The 25,443-nt window shown below is 49.2% G+C and overlaps 1 protein-coding gene across 2 annotated transcripts; it reads right to left on the reverse strand.

Annotated features, from left to right (window-relative positions):
- Positions 1-12,943: 12,943 nt before the first annotated feature.
- On the reverse strand, positions 12,944-24,957 carry STAC2 (SH3 and cysteine rich domain 2). 2 transcript variants are annotated; one of them, XM_031966178.1, is made up of 11 exons: positions 24,336-24,957; positions 18,309-18,615; positions 17,808-17,905; positions 17,538-17,622; positions 16,955-17,067; positions 16,672-16,744; positions 16,524-16,588; positions 16,133-16,230; positions 15,901-15,952; positions 15,308-15,445; positions 12,944-14,863 (listed from the first exon to the last, which is right to left on the reverse strand). In XM_031966178.1, exons 1-11 carry the CDS (start codon positions 24,423-24,425, stop codon positions 14,759-14,761), a joined length of 1,224 nt encoding a protein of 407 aa, XP_031822038.1. In that variant the 5' UTR covers positions 24,426-24,957; the 3' UTR covers positions 12,944-14,758. The 2 variants fall into 2 exon arrangements, with proteins under 2 accessions (XP_031822038.1, XP_023358143.1); XM_023502375.2 differs by lacking the exon at positions 24,336-24,957 and adding an exon at positions 21,332-22,113.
- Between the last annotated feature and the right edge of the window lie 486 nt (positions 24,958-25,443).

Raw genomic sequence — 25,443 nt, forward strand, 5'->3', positions numbered from 1 at the left:
GCCTTGGGTGATCCTGTCTCTTAATCTTGACCAAGACTCTTGATTTTATTTTAGTGTTGGGAACAACCATAGTATTTGTAGGGTTGTTTTTTAACAAAGGGCCGCCTAACTGCCCCTTGTGTTTAATTTCAATGTTTTTATATTTGCTTCTGTGATAGCCTGACAGTTTTAGCAATCTGTTTTTGAGCCAGTCCCAATCTTTAAGTGTTAGAACAGAGAAAGACCATTTTGTAGGGTTTTGTTTTGTTTTGCTAATGCAAAATGTTTTGTGAGGATCAATTAAATTTGATTAAAGAGTGGAGGATGAAGAATAATTTTCATTGAGGCCAACATGTGAGAGGCTTTAAAAATTAGATGAATTTGTATTTTAACCTAGAAGCAAATGGATGCTACAGAAGTTGATTGAGAAGAATTTTTTTTTCTCCAGTTCTGTACTAAAAGGAAATAATTTTAATAGCAATGTTCAGAATAGAGTGGTGGAAGGGAAGATTTAAGAAGTTGTTACAACCTAGATAAGGGGTGATAAGGGTTTGAACTATGGTATTTTGAGTGGAAAGTGTTGAATTTGAACTATTGCATAAGTTAAAAATGCTAAGACCTGGCAACTGAATCCATATGTAGGGTGATGAGTCTAGGATGACAGAAAGAATTCAAATCTGGGTGACTAGGATTGTGATACCTTTAATGGTGAGAGTTTTGGGGAAAAGAGTAATTAGTTTGATTTTGGACATGATGCACTTAAGATGTCCAACAGGCTGTTGATGTAAAGCTAAAGTAATCAACTGAGGTCTACATGCAAGTAATGTTCGTGGAGATGTTAAAACAATGAGGAACGTTGAGGTTACTAAGAGGTGTATTGGGAGGAAAAAAAACAGACCTAGGACAAACTTGGGGAATACCCACAATTCGGGGGACAATAGGGATGATAAACCAGCAAAGGAGAAAAGTCTAAAAGAAAACTAAGAGTAGTGTAATGAAAACTCAAGAGGTCAGGATTGAGTGTCAAATGTAGCAGAAAAGGTAAGGACAACTACTAAAAAGATAGATCTGGCAATTAAGACAATCAGTAACTTTCTGTTTAAATTCAGTGATGGAAGCCAGATGGGTCAAAGAGGAAGAGGAGTTAGTGAATGGAGACAGTTGTTTCAAGAAGTTTGCCTCAGAAAGGGAGCAGAGAATTAAGATGCTAGCTTAAAGGGGACAGTGTCTAATAAAAGATTTTTAAGTATTAGAAAAATCAGCTTTTTAAAGATGGGGAAGGACCAGCAGAGTTTGAAGATGTTAGTGACAGGATGCAAACTTAGGGAGATTATGGAAAGTAATGAGTGCAGGTGAAGGGAGGTTGTCCTTGAAAATCTATGTCAGATTGAGAAAAAAGTGGGAGATTTCAGAGGTTTTGAAATGAGAATGGAAGAAAGCCTCAATTTTTTCAGTGAAGTAAGGTCCTCAAAAAACATGGAGAAATTTATGAGAAGCTCAAGGAAAGAAGACTTGGAATAGCTTCTGTGGTGGAAGGAATGAAAGGACTGCCTTGCTGCATTCCATTTCAAATTGAATAACATGAATTTTAATATAACCAACTATCACAATTTTAAAACTTCATTAGCAGGGAGGATAGATAATGGAGTGGGTAATCCAGGCTTAGATTAGGTAAGAGATTTTGAGAGCAGGGGACTATGTAGAGTTGAAATGATTAACTTTTGGGTTGCTTATTGGAGAAGAAAAAAATAGGGGTTAAAGGTTGAAGAATCCAGAGTAGAATGGAGTGAATGGAGGATTTGAAAGCAAAAGAAGTGGTTTAGGAAGGGTGAAGCAAAAACAATAGAGAGCTTGGAAACAGACATCCTCATGAGTTCAAATCTTATCTCAGACACTAGCTGTATAACCCTGGACAAGTCACTTAACCTGGTTTTCTCTATAAAATGAGCTGGAGAGGAAATTGCAAATCAGTATCTTTGCCAAAAAAATCTCAAATGAAGTCACAGAGTCATAACTGAAGCAACTTGGCAACAAAACAGGGAGAAGTGAAATGACAGGTTATGATCAGATAGTGGAACGTCAAGAATTTCTAATTGGGGAAATGGAATGCTTCTGGTTAATGATGACATGTGATTGAGATGGAGTGAAGTCATACCTTTTTTTTTTTTTTAAGGAGGCTGAGGAATTGAGAGGTCAATGGGCTTATATTTCTGGTACAGCTCCTAGAATAATGGCAGGAGTTTGGGATCAGGGGGAAAGGAAGATGGGTGTACCCAGTGATGAAATACTTGGAAAAAGGAGAAATGATCAAGAGGAATGGAATAAAGGGGAAATCAATATATAGTAACCACCTTAAATTAGAGTAGGTGAAAAATTTGAATAAGACATGGATGAATGGAAAGATTTTAAATCCTATGTTGTTTACTACCTGGATAATCTCATTTGGAAAATGAAGGCACTGATCTAGGTAGCCTTTCAGATCCTTTGCTGCTATGATCTGTGCACTGCATCCCTCAGTTCCCATCCATATCTCTGTTTTAATCAGAGAATCGAGGGCAAGAATATTGCCTGGGTTTGAATTCTGCTATCATACTAGCTGATATATAGCTTATTTGGTTCCTTGTCCATGGTGCCACTAGGTGGGCACAATGGATAGAGTTCTGGGCCTGGAGTCAGGAAAACTCATTTTCCTGAATTCAAATCTGCCTCAGACACAATAGCTATTAATCCTGTGCAAGTCACTTAACGCTGCCTGCCTCAGTTTCCTCATCTGTAAAATGAGCTGGAAAAGAGAATGACAAACCTGTATCTCTGCTAAGAAAACCCCAAACGGGGTCATGAAGACTTGGCCATCACTGAAAACGAATGACCCACAATTCCTTATTTATAAAATGAGGCATTTAGACTTGACCTCTAAGGTCCTTTCTAGCTATAAATCTATTCTGCTTTGAGGAAGTAGACCCACACCTGGATTTATGCCAAATCACATAGTGACAGCCTCAAGGGCCATCCCATATATTATCTTCTATTTTCAACACTTTCCTGTGGATACTGATGCTCTATATCTTGGGATAACTAAGTTTTCCCAAACTAGACATGGTTTGTCTCTTTCATTAAGGGAAGCAGGAAGGTGGAGGTGTTGGGTCAAATGGTGAACAGGACCAATGAAAAGTAATGGATTTACAGCAGTTTTGAGGAGGATGAGCAAAAAGGCCTGTTTTTTTTTTTTAGTGATGAAGGCCATCAGTCAACCAGGGCTTTATCATTCCACTTTTCTTAGCCTAGATCTCTACTGGGCTCCTCAACCCTCCTGGAGGAGATGGAGCCCTTGGTCCAAGTAAGGTGGGAATTCATATTGCCTTTCCCTTTTTGGAGAATGACACATATTCAACCAATTATTCTTCCTTATCCCTTCCCCCAGCCCACTTTGAAGAGGTTGTCATGTGCTAAGAGCATCAGTAGGAAAGAATATGGACAAAATGGAGATATACTGGAATACTACAGCAAAAATGGTGAGGGAAAGAAGTCTATAAAAAGACCTTTTAGAATTGTCCCATTCTAAACAAACTGAAGATTCAGTATGTATCCACCCCATTCCTTTCAGATATCCTCAAATCTGTATTCCAATATCAGCCTATTCCCCTTCTCTACCTTCTAATTCTCCCCACTCTAGGGAGCTCAGTCCCTCAGGATTCCCATTGGAAAAGGCTCTCAGAACCTCCTAGTACTAATAGCTATCTGCTATGTAGCACTTACACATATTATCTTATTTGATCCTCACAATCCTATATAAAAGATTTTATTATTCTCCCCATTTACCAGTGAAGCTCTGAGAGATGGGTCATCTTGCTCAGGATCATAATGTGAAATGCTGAGGGAGGATTTAAATTTTCATTGTCCTAACTCTTAAGTCTAGGGCTATATCCAATACACCTGAGGTATCGAACACTTTGAGTCAACAGGCCTGGGTGGGGTCTGACCCCAATTAAAATATAATAGGGAAATATTTAACAAAATAAAAAAAATACAATAAAACATAGGTGATGTTAATATGTGCTTTTCTAAGTCTATAAATGCCTCCAGGGATCCTGATGTATATTTCTATTTGAGTTTCACCCCATTACATTACATTAGGGATTAGAAGGAAGGAAAAAATGAGATACTATCCATTCCCCCTCCTTAATAAAGGATAAATATAGGTGTCTACAGTTATGAATAGGGCTGCAGGAGCTAGGAAAGGTCAGAACATGACAAGAATTCTAGCATCTTTTCCCCAACCCAGGGTGAGTAACCAGGCTGTGAACAGATCAGCCTTAAGAAAAGAAGTCTGAGTACATTGGAGTCGACATAGTCCTGGCATCTGGCCCTTTCTAAGAGCTCAAAGGAGACATGGGGGAGGGGAAAGAGAAGGAGATAAGGGGGAGGGGAAAGAGAGGGGGGGTAGGGGTAAGGGGAGAAGGAGAGGGAGAGGGAGAGGAAGAGAAAGAGAGAGAGAGAGAGAGAGACAGAGAGACAGAGAGACAGAGACAGAAAAAGAGAGAGAGAGAGAGAGAGAGAGAGAGAGAGAGAGAGAGAGAGAGAGAGAGAGAGAAAGAGAGAAACAAAGACAGAAAGAGAGACAAAGAGAGAAAGAGAAGGGAGGGAGGGGAAGAGAGGGAAAGGGAGAGAAAGAGAAGCATTGATTGCAGAGAAAGAGAAATGACGGCTGGCGGGAAGAGAGAGAGAGAGAGAACCTCATTTCCATTACTCAGCATGGGAGACGTTTAACCGCTTATCTTCACTCTCCCATATCTTGACATTTCTTGCTGCCTCAGATGCCAGATGTTCCCTGACCCTTGCCACTACTACCAATCAAAAAGTACTCCAAAAAAGACATTTTCCTGGTAAGGTGTGAGGCTGGCATATCTCTGTTCTTTAAATCTCCCCTTTGACTCTCTTCCCTGTCCCAGGATACCAATGCTGTCAGCCTTTTTATGGAAAGGACAGAAATCTTTGCAACAGCATACAGGGTTTAGCTTGAGTGGGTGAGCCAATTCTTAAGCACTGGACTAAACAGGAGTTTCACTTTGGAGTTTTCATTCTTTATCTTTTCCTTTTTTTTTTTTTTTATTAATTTGAAACAGTAAGAAAAAAAGGAAAACAAAAGAAATACAAAGCAAAATAAAGCAAAACCAAAGAGAATATTGTCATGTTCCCAACAGAACATCAGAGAGGATTCAAACTATATAACAACAAATTACCAGATCAAGAAAGTATATATGTGTATTAGTAGAAGAAATTGTATTCATGAATGACCTTTTTTTTTATTTCCTTGCAAATTGTTCTTTGCTTCTCTGCGGCACACCTTATTTATTTTACTCTTTTTTCCCCCTTTCATCTCCTCCCCGCCACGATTCCCAAGCAATCTACATTTAAGAAAAGATATATTTATGTATACATATGTAGATATGTAGATGTGTTTACACACTCACACGCATAACCCACATACACACAATCTTTCCTATCATTGCTACCTCTTTAATTAAATTCTGCTCCATAACTTGCCTTGCTATTATTTAACCTCCCCCCACTCAAGGATCCATCTTTTGTCTTCTTCCCTCACCCTTTGCTTCCCCATCCACCGATCCCTCCCCGCTTATTTCTTTTTTTTTTTTTTTTCTTCCGCTTATTTCTTTATAAATTTTGGACCATGCTATATATACCTTTCATAGTAGATATGCAGTGTTGCCTATTGAACCCATTCCTGAGTAGGTTTTCAGAACTACAATCCCTCCCCCATTCTGTGTCTATTTTTCCTCTGCACCTCATTTGTATAATATAATTGTTATTTTTACCTTAACTCTGCTATTTTTTGATCTATCTTGTTGTTGATATGAATCTTATATGTATACATATATGTATATATACACATATATAAAAATAATTTATCCATATTTAAACAGTTTGTGCATATTAAGGTTCTTAAAATTGATCTTTCATATTGGCTCTCAAATGAAGTTCAGGTTTGGTTGATAGAAAGTCCTGAAAATCTGCAAGTGCATTGAATGTTCCGTTTTTCTCATTTAGGATTATAGATAATTTTGCTGAATATGATATTTTTGGCTGCAGGCCTAGTTCTTTTGATTGTTGATAGATATGATTCCAGGACCAGTGGTCTTTTATCATAGCTGCTGATAAATCTTGTACAATTCTAGCTCCAACATATTTGAATTATTTTTTTCTTGTTTTTTTGCAAAATTTTCTCTTTGATCTGCTAAATTGAAATTTAGCAATAATATTCCTATGTGTTTTCCACACAGGTTCTCCTTGAGGTGTTAATCACTAGATTTTTTCTATTTCTACTTTTCCTTCATGTTCTATCACTTCAGGACAATTTTCTTGGATTATTTTTTGTATTACTGTGTCACTATGTCTTTTTGGTCAGAACTTTCTGGAAGTTCAATTATTCTTATATTTTCTCTTCTTGATCTGTTCTCCAGATATTAGAAAATGTTTTACATTCGGTTCTATTTTCTCATTCTTTATAATCTTTTTCTTATTTCTTGTTCTCTCATAGCTTCACTAGCTTTTTCTTGCCAAATTCTAATTTTCGAAGCATTATTTTCATCTTTGAGACTGTAACTCATTTTCTAGTTGGTTAACTATTTTTTAAATAAACTTTTTGTTTTTCTTGGATGTTTTTAATTTTTTTTCTTTAGTTTTTCCTCAATATCTCTCATTTGATTTTTGAATTATTTTTTGAATTCTTCTACAAATTTTCTTTGGGTAGGTAGCCATTTCCTATTACATTTTGGGGTAGAAGTTTTTTTTTTTTTAATCTAAAGTGTCCTGCTTTGAAGATGAACCCTGTTCCCATAATATGTTTCAATGGTGGGGTTCTTTGTTATTTGGTGGTTCATTTTTTTTTTTAAATAAGAGGTATTTTAATCATGTTTAATAGTGAGGTTGGGGGATGGTGCCTCGAGCTTCCCTTCAGCTCACCACTTGGACCACGAACCCCAAACTAAGAGCTCCCCCCTTCCCCAAGTGCCCAGAGATGCTGGTTCCTCCATCCAAGGCCTCGGCTCAGCAGCAGACCTGGGCCTGGCATTCCCAATCAGCTGAAGTTCATTCCATCTTTCCTGACTCCACAAACTGTCCCAGGAGGTGAAAGTGTCTGTGGCTCCTGCTGAAGCTTCAGCTACACCCAGCTTTTCCCAGGGATCCTGGCTGGATCTTTCTCTGGAGCTAGTCTGGAGATATTTGCACTTCAGACAGGTTAATCCCCAGCCCAGGGCCCTTCTTCGGACCTTCTTGGATTGTATCTGGAGGACCCCAGTTCTACCCCAAGTCTTCTACATTTTCCATGAGTCTATATTTGCCCTGAGAGACAAATTTGTTCTATTTGTAGGAGAAATCAGGGAGAGCTTGAAATTTACTTGCTCCACCATCTTCCCAGAATCCTCCATTTATCTTTGATTTTCATCTTTATTTCTCTTTATCTTTGTGTCTTTTAACCATATTTATCTTTATCAAATTTTTTCCAGTCTTGTTTTAAAAAAAGTGGGAAGGTGGGTCTGGGATAGAAGAAGTCTCTGCCATATTTGAGGTCTCTGTCTTTGAGGGGAAGAGTTGGGTTGTTAAGCACTAGTGACATTATCAACTATTTAATTATGTCTTTCCCTTTCTCTCACCTCTTTAAAAAAGAAAATGAATGAAAACATCTGTATTGTGATACCAAAGCTCATTCATGTATTCTGTAAGTGGAATGTCTTTTTCTGTCTTTTATGTTAACTCATTTCCCTTTGAAGCAGCTGGGGGAACAATGGACCTGGAGTGGGGAAGAACTGAGTTCAAATCTGCTATTAGACACTCACTGTGTGGCCTTGAGCAAGCCTCTTAATCTCTGCCTTGTTTCCTCATCTGGAAAAACGAGAAGAATAATCCCACCTCCCTCTGAGAACCAATATTTATAATAAGCATGGAGCACAGTGGTAGATGCTCACCTCACTAAAGGCTTATTGCCCTTTCTTCCTATAAGCTATAGAGGGGAGATGTCTTTCTAGGAACACCTACCACCAAGCCAGGGCTCATTGCCTCCTTCCCCCGCCCCTCTCATTCTGGGCAGGGAGATGCAGAAATGGGGTTCCCACTGACGCCAGGAGGTGGCAGTGCTCCCTCACTGGCCCATGCTAGTGGCCACTTCTACCCTTGTTCTCTTGCTCCTAATAATTAGCTAGCATTTATATAATAGTTTATGGTTAGCAAAACACTAAACATATTTTCTCACCTTTGCATAATGGCTCTATAGGGTATAGATGCTATTTTCTCCCGGTATTACAGATAGTGAAACTGAGGCTAGGAGTGGCTAAATGTCTTGCTTAGGATCACCCAGAGTAAATGTCTCGGGTTTGATTTGAATTCAGGTCCTGCTGATTTCAGGGCTAACACTGCATTTGGCCACCCAGCTGGCCCTCGATTTTCTTTTTTTTTTTTTCTTTTTTCTTTTTTTGCTGAGGCAATTGGGGTTAAGTGACTTGCCCAAGGCCACACAGCTAGGAAGTGTTAAGTGCCTGAGGTTAAATCTGAACTCAGGTCCTCCTGACATCAGGGCTGGTGCTCTATCCACTGCACCACCTAGCTGCCCCTATTTTCTGTTCTTTAACTAGTCCTGTTGACATGGGAATTCATAGGTTAGAACTAGGAAAATTACCTCAGAGGTTGCATTCTTTTAACAGATAAGGAAACTGAGCAGCAGAGAAATCACATCACTTTCCTACATCATCCTGGTGCAAATAACATAGCTAGAATTTAGACTAAAATCCGGGTCTGCTGACTCCAAATTCAATGCCCTTTTTGCTCTGCCATTACATTTCATCTTAAGTCTCTCTTCACCCATCCACCTCTGTCTTAATCCATCTTGTGGTATATTATATTTAGAGTATTCAATGCCCGTGATGGGTAGGTTTAGCTTTCATACCCTCACTTTATATAACTATTGTCCCCATCTGAAGTCTTCCCCATGGGGATCGAACTTAACATCTCCCTTCGTCCACTTCCCTGTCCAAAGCAGGACGCTCTCAGTCAGAGAACTCCTCATTTGGACCAGGAGGCTGAGGCTTCATTTTTGTGGTTGTTCAGCTGTTTTCAGTTGTGTTTAGGCTCACAAAGAGTGTGACCCATTTGAGGTTTTCTTGGCAGAGATGCTAGAGTAATTTGCATTTTCTTCTAGAGCTCGTTTTACAGATGAAGAAACTGAGGCAGACAGGATTAACTGACTTGTCCAATGCCACACAGCTAGTGTCTGAGACCAAAATTTTTTTGTTGTTGTTGTTGTTGTTTTTTGCAAGGCAACTGGGGTTAAGTGACTTGCCCAACATCACATAGTTACAGAGTATTAGGTGTCTGATGCAGGATTTGAACTCAGGATCTCCAAGACTGGTGCTTTATCCATTTCACTATTTATTAAATTTGAACTCACATCTTCCTGAGATCTAATACTCTACCCACTTCCACATTTAACTACTCCAGTATTGCTGAAGAGTCTATTCCCAGCTCTGCCACAATTTGGAGCAGTTTGTATAATCCTGGGGAGATCATTTAACCCCATCTGCCTCAGTTTCTTCTACTGTAAAATGGAAATAATAATAGTACTTATCTCCCAGGATTGTTGTGAAGATCAAATAAGATAATATTTGTAAAGAGCTTAGCACATAGTAAGTGCTTAATAAATGCTCATTTCCTTCCCAGGCCAGATTCATTTACAGGCCACAGTTTCTTCTCACGCCTCCAGACCCACTCCAGCCCACTACCCAATGCCAAAGCAACAGAGTGATCAAACGCTCTGAGAAATGGGGCATTAGGCAATCAGGTTTGACCTCAGTACAGCGCCCCCCCACCCAAGTCAATCTAACTCGTGGGATAAAGTAGGGGGACGGCTGGCTATGGAGAAGCTAGCTGAGGAGAGAAAAGCAAAATAAGGAGAAAGAAGGCAATTGGGGAGTGGATGGGGCAGCCCTCAGGTACCTCTCTGTATCTCCTCCCCACCCCCACCGCCTCTTTCTCACTCCACACCTTTCTGTTTCTGATTCTGTCTGTCATCTTCCTCTCTCCCTCTTCCTACTGTTTCATGTCTCCTTCCTTCTGGCCTTTCCCATACATCCCTGCCTGTCTCTTTTTCCCCTGCTTCCTCTTGGTCTCCACTTCTGTCCCCTCCCTCTTTGCCTCTCCTTAAAGAATACACCCACAGGGCCCTTCCTGGGGACGGGGAAGGGTGTCTGGGCCCCCCGGGCCCATGTCAGGGCTTGGCCGTTCCTCTCTGTATGTGTCTCCCTCTGCTTGTGTGTACCTGTCTATTATCTGCAGCCCTGTCCCTGTTGGGTTAAGTCGGCAGAGGGAAGCAGGAGAAGCTGAGAGGGGATGCCATGCTAGACTGGTCTCCGTGGTACGGTGCTTATCCCCTTCTCCTTGCCCACGGGACCTGCCCAAGATTAGGCAAAAGGGCCTGAGGGGAAGGAACGGCCTTACATGGGGCCCAGGATTGTCTTCCCTCCCCCCTTGGCGTCCTTACCTCCCACCAGCTGGGAAAGCAAAGTCAGCCGCTCAGCCTCTTGGAAAAACTGCTGGGCTCAGTGGGGTGGAAGCTGGGGGTGGGGAGGCAGGGAGAAGGGACAGAGAGTCCAGCTGGCCCTCCCCCTCCCCCGCCTTTCAGGGCAGGCAGCCGGGCAGTAGATGCACCTAAAGCTAAGCTGGAGGAATGCCACATAGTGGAAGGAATGAAGAGAGAAACTGAAGTCCCAGGAGGCCCCCAAACCACTCTGATGATTGTCTATCTGCGTCCATCTGTCTCTCAATTTGTCTGCCTGTCTGTCTGTCCAGGTCTGTCTCTGTATCTGACTGTCCAGCATTGTCTACTGCCTGTCCAAGACTATTTCTGGTCTGGCTGTCTATCCAGGACTGTGTTTTTCTGTCTATCCAGGGTTGCTCTGTGTCTGTCTGTTCAAGTCTGTCTGTCTCCCTGTTCAGGATTGTCTCTGGGTCTATTTGTCCAGGTGTGTCTGTGTCTTAAGTCTATCTTTCTATTCAGGTCTATCTCTGTGTCTCTGAGTCAGTCTGTCTGTCCAGGTCTGTCTCTATCCAGGATTGTGTCTGTCTGTCTAAATCTGTCTGTCTGTCTGTCCAGGTCTATGTCTGTCTGTCCAGGATTGTCTATGTTTTTCTGTTTGTCTGTCTATCCAGGATTGTCTCTGTGTCTGTCTAGGTATATCTGTCTGTCTGTCTGTTCGAGTCTGTCTTTTTCTATCCAAGATTGTCTTTGTGCCTGTCTGTCCACGTCTATGTCTGTGTGTCCAGAACTGTCTCTGAGTCTGTCTGTCTGTCCAAGACTGTCTCTGTGTCTGTCTGTTTAGGTCTGTCTGTTCAACTCATCTCTTTCTATCCAAGATTATCTGTGTGTCTGTCTGTCCAGGTCTATCTATGTGTCCAGGACTGTCTCTGAGTCTGTTTTTCTGTCTGTACAGGATCATCTGTGTCTGTCTGTCTGTCCAGGACTGTCTCTGAGTCTGTCAGTCCAGGTGTGACTGTCTTTTATCTGTCTGCCTACCTGTCGGTATTTGGGCACGTCCGTTTGCCTCCTGGTTACCTTTGGACATCCCGAGTGTTTAAGGTCCTCACTGGGTTGAAGGACCCCCTTTCTCCAGGCACAGCCCCACAGCAGGAGGAGACATGGGCTCAGGATGAGCCCCCAGTCCCAGAGGGCAGCCCTTCTCTGCTCACAGCCATAGGCACCTGCCGGGGCCTTCCCTGAGTATCCCTTCTCCTCCCCTTCCACAGACACTCCAGGGCAGCTGTTGTGATGGCCTGCAGGCGGGAGGGATGGATGAAAGAAGGGAGCTCGGTGCCAGACTAATGGGTGCCTCCCTGAGGAGGAAAAGGGTTACTCTCAGGGATGAAGGGTCCCTCGGGGACTAGTCCTAGGGTCAGACGGGGGTCACCCCGGCCCTGCCTGGTCTCCAGAGCCCAGGGTCAGACTGGCACCAGCGACAAAGGGGTACGTGGGGGAAGGGAGGAGGGGTGGTTGTTACCCCTTGCCAACCCTAACCTTGGCAGCTTGGATCCTGGCAGTCCCCCACTTCTGCCCCCAGCCCAGGCAGCTTGCCCTTCCCCCTCCCCACAACTCCAGACTATAAATAGCTCCCTGCACTCGCCTGAGTGATGACGTGGCTCGGGAAGGCGGGAGGGGAGTCAGTTTTGCAGAGCTGGTGGGCGGGCTAGGCCTGGGGGAGGGGGCACCCTTCCCCCTGCTGTGCCAGGGGCCTAATGATGGGCATGATTGAGTCATCTCTTGGGGCCCAGCTGCCCCACGTCACTGTCAGCCTCTCCCGGCTCTTCTTCCTCATGATTCATAGGTAGGGTTTGAGTGGCAGGACTGGCCCAGTGCCAGTGGGGAGGAGAGTGTAAGGGGCTGAGAGAGGGATGAGAGCGACCTGGGCAGTAGGAGTCAGCTATGACAGGCCTTAGGGGGCAGCTGCCCTGCCTTTTCAGGGAGCTGGCCTTGGGCACCGCCTGGGACATTTCGTACTTTGCCCTTTCTGCCGAGTTCACAGGTGCCCCCAATAATTGCATTTAATTAGCACTGAAGCAGCCGGACTAGCTGCCTGACAAAATTCCCATTTTCCCATACCCCCTCACTCCATTCTCCGCCTCTGGCCCCTGCCCGAGGTCCTCACTAATACTCTGTGTCCTTCTTTTTCTGGGAGAGGTTAGGGTCCGGCAGGCAGGGGAAGATATGAGAGAGCATCCCTCGGGTGTGTTATCCCTCCCCTTCTCTCCCCATCCCACCTCTCTGCCCCAGTGCTGCTCCTGCACCCAGCCCCTCTTCTTCCGCCTCCTCCCTGCCTCTCTGCTTCTCCTCTCACTGTATATCTGACCACCTTCCCTCAGATGCCACCTCCTCCTTTCCATCCCAGTTCCGCTCCCACTCAACCAATCAGAAACACCAGAGGCCCCTCTGGGTCAGGGGAACATTTATTTGGTGGGTCTAGGGGCCCGGCAGCGCCGAGCCTGACCCGTCATGCAGCCTCTATGTACAGTGGGCATCGGGCCTGCCCCAAGGGGTACTGCTGGGGCAGCCTCGTGGCAGCAGACAGGGCAGTGTGGTGTCAGCCTCTGCCCACCCCGAGTGTGGAAACGGCAGAGGGGGAGGCAAGGGCCTGGGGGGGGGTCTGTGCCCAGAGTAGGGGAGGCATTGGCTGGCATGGTGGGGGCTGGGGGTTTGGACCAACAAGGAGCCATCTTCCCAAGGGAGACCTTACAGTCTGTCTCCTCCAGGCTGGGACGTTCACCCTCCCTCCCTTCCTCGGGGGTTTCAACTTGTCTCCAGTTCTCCATCCCTACCCCAGGGGCCTGCAAAGGATTCAGCAGGGATAATCAGAGAATGGCTCCTGAAATACAGGGGTCTTGAAAAGGGGTGGAAAAACCTGAAACCTGGTCCTAGGACAGGACTATTTTTAAAGTGCCGTCCTGCTCTCTGTGTCTGCCCCTGCTGTGACCTGGGCTTAATCTAGTGAGAGGATTTTTCCAGCTCTTCCAGGGCTGTCCAGATCATGGAAGGGGGGGGGGGCGGCGAGAACAAAAGGGGGCAGGAAAACAAAACTGCTTGGAGTCAGCTTCCTGACCTGGGTAGTTTCTGGAAGTCAGGCCCCAGACAACAGGTAGATTCACATGGACCTGACTGCTCCAGAAACATCCCCAGTTAGGAACAATCTTGCATGGCTCACTCTTCTTGCTACATCCGGATTTCTTTTCTTTCTTTTTTTTTGCTGAGGCAGTCGGGGTTAAGTGACTTGCCCAGGGTCACACAGCCAGGAAGGGTTAAGTGTCTGAGGGCAGATTTGAACTCCTGACTTCAGGGGGATTTCTTTTCACTGGGGTGGCTGTGGCTTTAGGGGGACAGTTCTTGGATGCTCTGGCCCTGGATGGAGTTCACATCCCAGTTGGACTATTCTTTCCCCAACTGTAAGGGGGGTAGGGGTGGAATGGAGAAAGACTCCATTGTGGTTGTCCTGGCCATGATTCTCTCTCCCCCCAAATAAGAAAACAATCCCTGTCCTTTCTCCTTGATCCCTCCTCTCCTCTGCCAGCCCAGGTTGCAAGTTATGGGAGAGACCAGTGAAACTTTCCTGAGAATTGAGCTAGAGAGGGATGGTGATATTGGGGAGGCAGCAGTCAGAACCACAGAAGCAGAAAAGGCCCTCCCATATCTCCCACCCCTTTTAAACCCTGAGGGGGAGCAGGCATTGAGAGGGCCTCGGGGAAAGGGGACATTTTCCCTCCCTTGAGACCTCCCCCACGCCCAATGGACAGACAGAAAGACATATATAGCCTGGGCTGAGGAAGAAGGCGGCACAAGGCATGCAACAACTGGGAAGGTAGAGTTCTGGGGAGAAGCCACGGCAAGCCCTGGAGGCAGATCTGCCCAGAGCTCGATTCATTGTGGCAGCAGGGCACTGGTGGGCACAGGAGTTGGCACCTCGGCATGGGCCAGACCTGCCTGTGGTAGCTGATCCCCACCCTTAACTTGCCCTCCAGAGGGTCCCCAGAGGAAAAACAACACCTTCGTCATCATGGAGCTTCCGTGTCTGTCAGGGGGTGCCCAGCAGCGTGGCAGCAAGTGAGCAAGGAGGCGGGTAAGGAGACCCTGCTCCATTCCCTGGGAACAAGGGGGCAGAGCCGGTGTCTGGGCCATCTCCAGGGGCAGGGGCATGGGCACTCATTTCTTCTGTGCCTTCCATGCCCAATTTCAGATCTCGGTCAGAGCGTCGGCGGGTACCAGGCCCCTCTTCTTGCCGCTACTGACTCGAATGTAGCCCTCAGCATCCTTGCTTCTGCCCACGCCCACACAGATCTGAGCAAGAAAGGGGTAGGGCTGAGTGTCCAGGACCAGCCACACAGGGGAGCACTGCCCACTGCACTGGCAAGGCCCTGGTGGGGACAGAGCCCAGATAAGTATAGACACCCCTTTCCTGCTGAGTGTCCAGGACCAGCCAGGTGGGGGGGGGCACTGACCGCTGAACTGGCAAGGCCCTGGCGGGGACAGAGCCTGGATAAGTATAGATACCCCCCCCTTTCCCCTGCTGGTTACTTCTGGGGCTACCTCTTCCCTCCCTGCCCTGGCTCCCAGAATGCCACTGTTTTCCTCTGCTTCCTCCCTCCCCCAGTCTTTGAGGCAGGAGTTCTGTTGTGGGCCCGCCAGGTGCCCTTCTTGTGTTGGGCTGGTAGAATTCCCTTGCTGGCCCCCTGAGCTCACTCCTGCCCTCCCTCCCTTTTTCAGCCTGGGGAGACCACTTGCCTGGCTCTCCTTGAGGCTCATGTAGCCCTGCTCCTTATTCCCAGAAAAGGGCTGGCAGCACCGCCATACACTTTCTCCCGGCCTCACGCGCTGCACGAAATTGGCGGGGAAGAAGCCAACGCGGTCCCCGATCTTGCCCTGCGGGACAAGTTCGGCCAGGTTGGTGGGGGCAGAGCTTCAGCCCCCTCTGCTCCCGCCCGGTCAGCCGGCCTCCAGCTCTCCTTGGGAGTCTCCATCCCGGGGCACCAAGCCCGGGGCTCCGGGGGAGCTCACGCTTCCCTTTTATTTTCTAAATAAACTTTGGCTGCTTTGGTGCTTGAGGCAGGAGTGGGCAGGAGGGCTTCCCAGAAGGGAGAAGAAGTGGCTGGTTCTTGGGAGGGTGGGAGACGCCAGGCTGGGGGGTGGGTGGGAGTGGAGCCTAATTGGGTCTGGCTGCCAGGCGGGCGCTGCCCGAAGCTGATCCAGCAGAGGGTGTCTGCTGCAGGGGGCTCTGTCAGAGACAGTTCCATTCCCCCCAGGCTGGGCTTGGAGAAGAGCATAACGATCTCCCCACCTCCAACATCCCCTTCCCCGCTGCCAAGGGGCCTACTCACCTTCCACCAGTCCTCGTTGGAGTCATCCACCAGCATGATGCGATCTCCGGGCCTGGGGGAAGCACAGACTCAGGGCGGTCCCTGCCCAGACCCAGCTGTGGCCCACCCGCCCTCCCCAAGGACGGAGCTTGTTCGGCCTCCTGGAGGCACTGTCCGTGCCTTGGTACCGCCAAGAGCAACAGGCCCCAATCAGGGAAAGCCAGTCCTGGGCCGGGAAGGGGAAGACACTTACTGCAAGGCCAGGTCATTATGCTCCTGAGGCAAGAACTTGTAGAGAGCGACATAGGAATACATGGGGCCCACGTCCTTCCGAATGGTGCCCTTGGAAGCCTGGGGGGTCATGGGAGAGAGAGGGACCCTCAGAGCAGGGATCCGGCATTTCCCAGGGAACATCTGTTAGAACTGCACCGAGTCAGAACTAGAAGGGACTCTACCCATTTTGCAGAGGCCCCCAAAAGGGAAGGTGCTTGCTTAGGGGCGTGCAGTGAATTAGTGACCAAGGTCTGACATTTTAGAGTTAAAAAGGAATCAGACATCACCTGTCCCACCCCCTCGGCCTTCAGATGTCCCTACCCTGGCACTGCTCCCTGCCCCTATCCCTCCCCAAGGGCACGGGGCCTTACCTGCTGCTGCCCGGGGCTTTTCTCCTCAGGGCCTGGCACTTCATTCTCAGGCGGTGATGTGAAGACTGTAAGAGTGGAAGGGGAGGGTGTAAGGGCTTGGGAGTTGGGCAGGCCCACCTCTGGCACTGAGTGCCCTCTTCACACTCACCACTGTCACTGGTACCCTCCTCTGAGCTACGGATGCTACCTTCTCCATCCTCTGCCAATTCATCACGCTCACTCTGGGAAACAGACAATTCAGCTGAGGTGCAATCTCCGGCCCTCACTGGGTCCTTATCCTTCCTTCCCTAGAGTCTCCCAACCCCGATCCCTTCCCCAGGTTCTCCCGCTCTCCCCCTCTTTTCCGTGTGCCTTCCAGCCCCCAGTGGACCTCCTCCCCCGTCCCTCTTCCCCATCGGGCTTCCCCCCCATCCCTGGGTCAAAGTCTGTACCAGGCTTCGGGTAGGGGACTCCGAGGTGCTGCTGAAGCTCGACCGGTTCATCAATGCCAAGGAGGTACCATAGCGGAGGGTCTCATAAACAGGATCCACCTTCCCACTGGCACCTACAAAGGCTGCACCTTCAGAAACCTGGGAATCTTATTCCCTAAACCAGTGATTTTCAAACGTTTGTTCTCAGTATCTTTATACTGTTAACAATTATTTAGGATCTGCCCAAAGAGTTTTTGTTTTATGGATTATTTTAATAGTAATTCACCATATTAGAAATAAAAAATAACTTTGAATTTGTAGACTCTCTGAAAGGATTTCAGAGAACCCCTGGGATTCTCTGGACCATAATTTGAGAACCACTCCCCTAAACTCTAGACCCATGGGCACTTTTTAAAAAGCTGGCCCAGTGCTCTGGGTGGGCAGTGCCAGCGGCCACTGTTCCCGAGGCAGTGACCCCACATCCTGGATGAAGAGCTGGACAGCATAAGGTGCCACAGCTGCCAGCCCCCAGTCTCCCAACCTGAGTTTGAGGCAGCTTGGCTCACTGATGTCGGGGGGGGATGGGAATCGGAGGCTTCCTTACCAGCTGGTGGAGACTCCCGGGTACAGGCTGGGGGTGGCTCATGCACCAGGAGAGGGGAGCTGAAGTTACGTCGGAAAGAGGTGGACTAGGGGAGGAAAGAGCAGGGAGGTGTCAGTGCCGTAACGAGGGCTTTCCGAGAGCCTGATCTCCTTGTGTCTGCTACTGCAAGGAATCAGCTCTTTTCAGAGGGGGGAGAAGCAGTACTGTCCAAGGCACCGGCGGGCATGTGGCAGCAGCCCCCTGGAAAACATCTAGATGGGCGAGGCTCACCGTTTTGCCTGGGCACTGCTGGTGGGAGATTTCCTCAGAGCACCAGAGGTGGACGCTGGCTTTGCATGTCTTACATCGTAAGCCCTGCTTGGAGTTGCCTAGAGAGTAATTTGGAGTCTGGAGGACAAGGAAGAAGGTCTCTCCCCCTCCTCTCCCTCCATGCACACACCGGTTGGGAGTGGAGGAAGGGTTCAGGGAGCTGGGAGGGAGATGGAAATAAAGTTCCGAGGAATTGGCAAAAGGAAGCTTCTTTTCATGTCTGTCCTCCCAGGTGGATGGAACGTATCTATGAGCTACTTGGGACCAAAGTTAACATTATAGAGAATAACTCTGCAAAATAGGGAAAGAATTCCCCACCAGTGTCCCATACAGGTAATGTTGGCATTGGAGGGCCAGGGAGAATTGGGTATAAAAAAACAGACAGATCCATGCTGTGCCCCCTCCCCCCCCATGTCACCTTGGCACTCCCACCTACGCCCACCTCAGGGCTCAGACACCTACCCACAATAACCTGGTGGCAGAGCTCACAGGGGCTGGCACGTTTGAAGACATGATCTTGGAAGCTGTGGGTCCTCAAGGGCTTGAGAGGTGCCAAAGAACGTGGGACTGGACAAGGGGAACGGGCAGAGGTGGGTAGGCCTGGGTCAGTTGACACAGGTGGAGGTGAGGGGGGTGGTAATGGGGTTGGGGGGGTCAGCAGCACCTCCGTTGGGCACTTGAGTTCAGTGCCTGAGCGAAGGAAGAAATTCTCCACACTTTTGCTTCGAAGGATGGTCTTAAGGGACAGGGAACGCTTGAAACGTTGAAGCTGAAAGAGAGGAGTCCATGGTCATAGGGAACTAAAGCCCATAGAAGAGTAGTGTCTCTGTCTCTGTCTCTGTCTCTCCCCTTCTCTTTCTCCTCTATCTCTCTGTCTCTCTCTCTCATTCTCTCGTTTTCACCCTCCCACTCTCCCTTTCTCTCCCTCCCTCCTTCTCTCTCTCTCTCATTCTCTCTCGTTTTCTCCCTCCCACCCTCCCTCCTTCTCTCTCTGTCTGTCTCTCTCTCTCATTTTCTCCCTCTCACCCTCCCTCTCTCTCCTTCCCTTTTTCCCTTCCTCCTTCTCTCTCTCTCTCTCTTTCTCTCTCCTCTCCCTCTCTCTTCTCTCTCTCTCTGCTTCTTTATCTCTATCTGTCTCTGTCTCTATACACACATATATACATATATATATATATATATATATATATATATATATATATATACTATATTTAGTAACACTTTCCGTAACCAAAAGCACCAAAACCCAAATGGGTAATCCCAATCAATGTCACAGGGTAGCACAGTGGATAGTGCACAGGGTTTGGAATCAGGAAGAACTGAGACACGTACTAGCTGTGTGACCCTGGGCAAGTCACTTAACCTGATTTGTCTCAGTTTCCTCACCTGTCTAGGCTGATAAAGTCCCAAGAAAAGAAGGCAGATAGCTTCTAGATCAGGACCTGATGTTGTAGGTTCTAGATCAGGACCTGGCGTTCTAAACCCAGTTGATTTTCAAAGCTCACGATTCCACACATTCCTCCCTTCCAGCATCAACAACCAGAAAGTTATCCTTTATTTCCCTCCCACTCCTAGTGAGAAGTCCAGAACCCTCACTGTCCTATATCTATCTCACAGTCCCATTCCTGGCAATGCTCTGCAGATTCAGTCTGTCCAGAGAGCTCATGGAGAAGGAAGCAGCAGACTGAGGAAATGGGCACAGAGTCTGTGTAACCCTTGGCCAAGGCTCCCAGATGAAGAGCTGGACAGCATAAGGCACCCCAGCTGCCAACCTCCCAGCCCTGCCAGAGAAGGAGTAGATGCAGCTGCTGGTTCAGAGAACACAGACACAGCTTCTCCTGCCATCCCAGACTCTGGAGAACAACAGGAAGTAAAGGTGGGGGTCTAGGAAGATGTACATGATGGATCCAGGTCTGCCAACTGTGGAGCCTGAGCTCGGCAGGATGTCTGGCTTCCCCAGTGGCCGGCTTTACTGGATCAAGGAAACATCTTCCAAATCCTGGCTTCCTGGAGAGCACTGTTGGTCTCTCCCTCTACAGGTTTCAGACAAGGTAGATAATAGAGTCTGGGGTCCCCAAGGTTCCGGTGGAAATGGGATAGGGTAGTAGCAGTATATGGAACCATCTGAGATCATCTTAAGCCCTAGGACCTTTTTCTGGTGAGATGCCCAAGAATGCTTGAGAGTCCCTCTTCCTCATGCCTTGGAATTTTTTGGAGGAACTGGTGTACCCAATTTTTATGTCCATAATTGTTCTGAATTATCCTGGAATTTCACCATATGTCTTGCTTGTCAAGCTAAGCCCTGAGGCAAAGAGGGAGAAAGTGACTTGTCACTCCCAACCCTGGCGCTTGTGCCCAGCTCCTTCTGCCCCTAGGACAATTCTGTCAGAAGTTGCTTCTTCCTGGTCCCTGGAGGAAAGCTTCCTGAACAAAATATTCCTTTTCTGGAAGGGACTGTCCCAATTCCAGACCATTGGCACCGTCTCCCAGGGGGAGCAGGAAGAAGGGCCATTGAGATGAGGAGGCAGCTCATGCCTTATGACTCTCAGGGAGGAACTGATGGCAACCCAATGCAGAGTGGATTTGCTGGAGGGCAGGAGGCAGCCTCTCTGTCAGTTGGACTAGTGCCCGCCAGCTCCAGAAGCATCTGATCCCATTGCCCAAACAGGCATTTTTTGGGTTCCAAAGCAAGACCCATATTTTCAGTCCAGTCTAGGTGGGAATGACATATCTGGATGTGACTCACCACATCCCTATTGCCATAAAAGCACTTTCTCCTCTCTTCCTTTCACCATGGAGAGGCAGGAGGGTAGAAGCTTTGAGTAAAGGCAGCCAAGAGGCATAAGGTCAAAACTTGTTTCTTTTGTCCCCTTACTGCCCCTTGGACCTGATCCCTAGCATGGGGGAGAGGCTACTTTGAAGGAGTTGGCAGACCTGCCTATCAGGCATCTTGGAACCTTTCAAGCATTTCCCAGGCTCTTTCCAACCAAGTGACCAGAGGACTGAAAATAGCTGGTCTGCTTCTTCTGCCCACCCACTCCACCCTTCCAGGCTGAGACCAGTAGAGATGTGAGAGCTGGAACTGGCCATAGATCACAGACTGTGAGAGCTGGAAGAGATCTTAGAAAAGAGAAGTGTAAAATGTTAAGACTTGACATGAGCAAAGACCTTCAGGCTGAAGGGATTTCAGCTGCCGGATAATTCAGTTCTTTCTTTTCACAGATGAGGTAACCAAGCCTAGAGAGAGATTAATTTAACTGGTCAACGTCACAAGATAGTAAGAGTTGGAACTGGAGCCCAGGTCCCTTGACTTCAAAGCCAGATGTTCTTTTCACTATACTAAGCTGCCTCTTAGAGAGCTTATAGATCATATAGACTTTTTTTTCCCAGAGGAGGAAACTGAGGTTCATTATGGGGAAGTAGATCAGTGAGATCATAACTAAAAAGCCCTTTGCAAACCTTCGATGCTGATCATTATAGATGCTTACCATCATTTTGATTACTACTTCAAATCACTCAGTATGCAGCTCAGGGAAGAGCCTCATCCTCCCAAATCCCAGCATAGGGCTCTTTCCACCTCTTTCCTTTTTCACATCTCCCTGTCCATCTCTTTCTTTTACCATCTGAGGCACTCCTCCCCTTTCCCCAGTTCCTGAAAGGGCACGAAGCAGCTGTGGGGTAGGCGGCAGTGGGCACCGGTGCCAGCTGACTCAGATGGTGTGCTGGCATAGAAGGGTCCCCTTTCCCTGAGAAGGATGGAGCCAAAGGATGGTGGGGTGAGGGGGTGGGGATGTCCCATGTGGAAGGCAAGTTCCTTTTTCAACTGCGTGGCTCTAGGAGTGAGAATAAGAAGAGGAGACATGTCTGAAACTCACACCAGCCCTAAGTGGGCAGATTGACAGGGCAAACTGGGTAGGTGGGAAATCACCATGGGTTAGGTCTATCATCTGGGGGATTGCCCAGGGAAAAGATGCCCAGGTTGGTACTTTGTACCTATGTGGACCATGAATTGATGACAAATAGGACTTTAAATATTTGCATCAGTGTCTGCCAGTTACTCAGCCCCCTCTGTTGTACCTGCATAACTCCAAGTACCAGACATGAAAAAAGAGCATCGTGGGCAGTAACCAGACCCTCTTCCCCTAGGGACATAAATGAGCCTTTTATGGTCCTCTCTCAAGTCATCGCCCACTCTCTCAAGGCTAGATTGGGACAAATATTTGGAGGGCAAATTTTAGTAATTTTCTCTATCCTCTTTGCCCACTTCCACTAAGGAAGAAGGATTATTTATCTTGGGCAATCATAGTAAAAGGTGATGATAAGCACGATCTTCTCATGACTTTCACTAGGGTCTTTCACTAGAGTAATGAGATGAGAGGAGGGGCCTGGAGGAGGCAGCCTCAGAGACAAGATGGGGGAAGGGAACATTGCCGGGACCGGACCTCTAGACCTTCTCCCTATCCCGAGGCAGAACTATTTTCGGAAGGATCCTTAGGATGGGAGGGGGGGGAAGGATAATAGCCTGAATCGGCTGACTCTTCTCCCTCCCCTCCCCCTAAGCTGAGCTTGCAGGTTAGCCAACTTGCTGAGGTAGCACTGATACTGCAGGAGCATCCCCGCCCACCCCAGCCCCAGGGTTGCTGAGAGAAAGGAGGGGAGTGGGGAGACATTCTAGATGAGGGAAAATGGCTGGAACTGGGTGATGGCCACAAAGAAGTACTCTGAGATTTGGTGAGACAGAGTACCTGTGAATGGGTATCTCCCAGGTGATTAGGGAGGAGAATGAGAGAGGGGGGTGGGCTGGAGGAGAGGATTGGTACCCTGGTGTATTACCTCTGATTGAATTTATCTATCCCTCCTCCCTCCTCCCCAGGTTTATTCCCTTCATCTCTAAGATGCTCTCACAAATATTTTAATAGCGGAATTGACCCTTTTCCCAATATCTCCAATCTAATAGCCATCTATCTCTCCCCAGGCTGAGTTAACCCTTTGTTAGAGTGGTGGGTTACCAATCTCCACCCCTGGAGATGGGGTTTGGAGATGGATAAGAAAGCAAAGATATGGGGGGCTCTAAGAGCTGGGAGGCCTGGACACAGGTCCCCCTGGCTCACTAATTTAGGGTGCTCCTGGTTCTTGGGGGGGGTCTCTCCGTTCTCAGCCAACTGACATTGCCTGCCTCCCCTAAGTGCACTTAGCTCTGGATGACTTTGACCTTGAATTAACCTCTCGGGGGGCGGTGTAGAGGGGGGGTTGAAGAGAGGCGATAAGATGTTCAGGTAAAGAGTTACCCCCCCCCCCCAGGGTGGACTTCAGGATCCAGGGCGGGGATCCAAGGCATCAGGCACCCTCCCCTCTTTCCTCCGGCGCTTTCCCCGATTTCTTTTCTCCCTCCCTTCCCTCAGTACTCCGACAGACCCCAAGAGGAGTCTGGGGGAACTGAAGCTGGGGGGCCCAGACGCTTACACACGCAGGCGGAAAGAAGCGGGGCTCGTGGGCCAGAGGAGTCGCTTAAGCCGAGCATCGCTACTCTGCTCGGGATTTCCGTCCAAGCGCTGTCAGGGCGTCCCTGCGGCTAAATTTCCGCGGCTCTGGGCCGGGAGCTTCGACGCGGAGCGACCTCCCGGGACCCAGTCTCAGCTCCCGCGGACCCCGCCCTCCTTCCCTGGGCCGTGACTCGCTCATTGTTCAACTGGCCGGCAATTCCCGCGAGTAATAACGCAGAACCATGAGGGTTAATCACGGCGCTAACTACGCGCCTTCCCGGCCTCCCTCCCGAGGGGGAAAGGGGGGGCGGGCGGGAGCGGCGGCCCCGTACCCCTCACCCTTCCTGCCCGCTCCCCCAGAGAACAGCGGCTGCCGCAGCCCCCGGAGCCCGGCCGCGGGACCCGAGCCCGGGACCCCCCGCAGCCTCCCTCCGGGGCGCGCTCTCCCGGGACTGCAGCCGGACAGAGAGGGGGCGGTCCCAGGCCCCGCACTCAGGCCCGGGGACGCGGCGACCCCCACCCCGGCCGCCCGGCGCTGCGCAAACGCGCGCGCGCGCCGCCGCTCCCCCGGCTCTGCGTCGGTCCCCTCGGACAAAGGGGAGTTGCCGCCTCCCGGCGGCCGCCCCGGGCTCCGTGTGTCTGCGCGGGAGCGCGCGCACACGTGTGTGTGTGTGTGTGTGTGTGTGTGTGTGTGTGTGTGCGCGCGGGCGCGCGCGCGCGGTCAGTTACTCCCTCCCCGCCCCGCCCGCTCCCAGCCCCGTCCTCCCGAGGCGGAGAGCTTCCCAGATTGTGCTGGACAGCGCCCGCCTCACGGGGCTGGGGGAGGGGGCGCGCCGTCGCGACCCGCTCCCGGCCCCGGCCGCCCGTGCGTGTCGGCCGTATCGCGGCAGTGCGGGGACCGGACAAGCCCGGGCCAAGGAGAGGGTAGGACGGAGGCGGGGACCGCGGGCTGAGGCGGGGAGAGCCGCAGGGCGGGAAAGGAGCAACTCGGGACCCCTCCCCAAGTTACCTTGGTTTCCTGCAGCGTGCAAGCAGTCCCAGGGGAGGGCTGAGTGGCAGCGTCCTCGGGCTCATTTTCCTTCTCGCTCATTTCGGTCATGGTCGCGGTCCCGCAGCTGGGGCGCTGCGTGAAGGGGGTCGCGGGGGCGGAGGGCAAAGGCCGGGCAGAAGGGTCGGGGTAGAGGCGAGGGAGGCCGAGGCCGTGAAAGAGACCCTCCCTGAGGGTCCTATAGTCTCTTCTTCCTGACCCCCCCCCAACCGACCCAAGAAGAACCCTTGTCCCCCCTTCCTAAAAACGCCGAGCAAATCCCCTAATTTGCTCTGCAGGAAGGGAAAGTTCTGGGGCTGCCCCGCAAGGAGGGAGACAATTAAATGAATGAGTAATTAAAGTCAGATTGGGGAGAGAGGACCCCCGGGCAGGGAGGGCTTGCGGAGGATGCTGTGCAGAAGAGAGAGGGAAGGAGGAATGAGGGAATGGAGGGACGGAGGGACGGAGGGAGAGAGCTCAGGGCCGTGTCCGGTCGGGCCCCACTGTCCTCTGAGCCCGCCCCCCGACCCCCTCCCCCCAGCCCCTGCCTGGGCACTTGGCATCCCCTCTGCCCAGTCCTCGCCTCCCAACTTTGATTTAAGAGGTCGCTTGGCCCCACCCCCTTCTCTTCCCTGCTCCCCCGCTCCGCTATGCAAATTAGGCAAATAGCCATTGGCTGCCTTTCTGACGGAGGTGTGTAAGGGGGGGTAGGATAGGTGGGGCCTGAAGGGACCAGAAAAAGTGCGAGGGAATTTGGGGGGGCCTCGAGGAAAGAGAGGGAGGGCTAGGGAAGGGGTGAGTAGGGGCTTCCAACCTGCTCGAGGGTAAGGGATTGGGAGGAGAGTTAACCAACGATGGGTTGAAGACACAGCAGGAGAGATGAAGGTTAGACGGAAGGAAGGACTTTCCCATAGAGAAGCGAGGGAATTACTGAAAAGTAGGGAATCTCTAGGGCTACCTCATCTCAAGGTCAAGACAGACCCTATGCCACTTCCATCTACTCCTGGACTAGATAGACGAGTCCTTTCCCTGAGAAATAGAACTTGCCAGGCCACAAAACGCCTTGTGAACAGAGAGGAAGCCTGGGTTC

Source organism: Sarcophilus harrisii, chromosome 4 (assembly GCF_902635505.1).
Source record: "Sarcophilus harrisii chromosome 4, mSarHar1.11, whole genome shotgun sequence".
Taxonomy (NCBI): domain Eukaryota; kingdom Metazoa; phylum Chordata; class Mammalia; order Dasyuromorphia; family Dasyuridae; genus Sarcophilus; species Sarcophilus harrisii.

Coding starts and splice junctions, on each gene's coding strand:
- STAC2 (XM_031966178.1), bottom strand. CDS start 24,425: ATGACCGAAATGAGCGAGAAGGAAAATGAGCCCGAGGACGCTGCCACT. Junction 17,906..18,308: donor CTGCCACCAGGTTATTGTGG/GTAGGTGTCTGA, acceptor ATTACTCTCTAG/GCAACTCCAAGCAGGGCTTA. Junction 16,231..16,523: donor AAAGCCCCGGGCAGCAGCAG/GTAAGGCCCCGT, acceptor ATGACCCCCCAG/GCTTCCAAGGGCACCATTCG.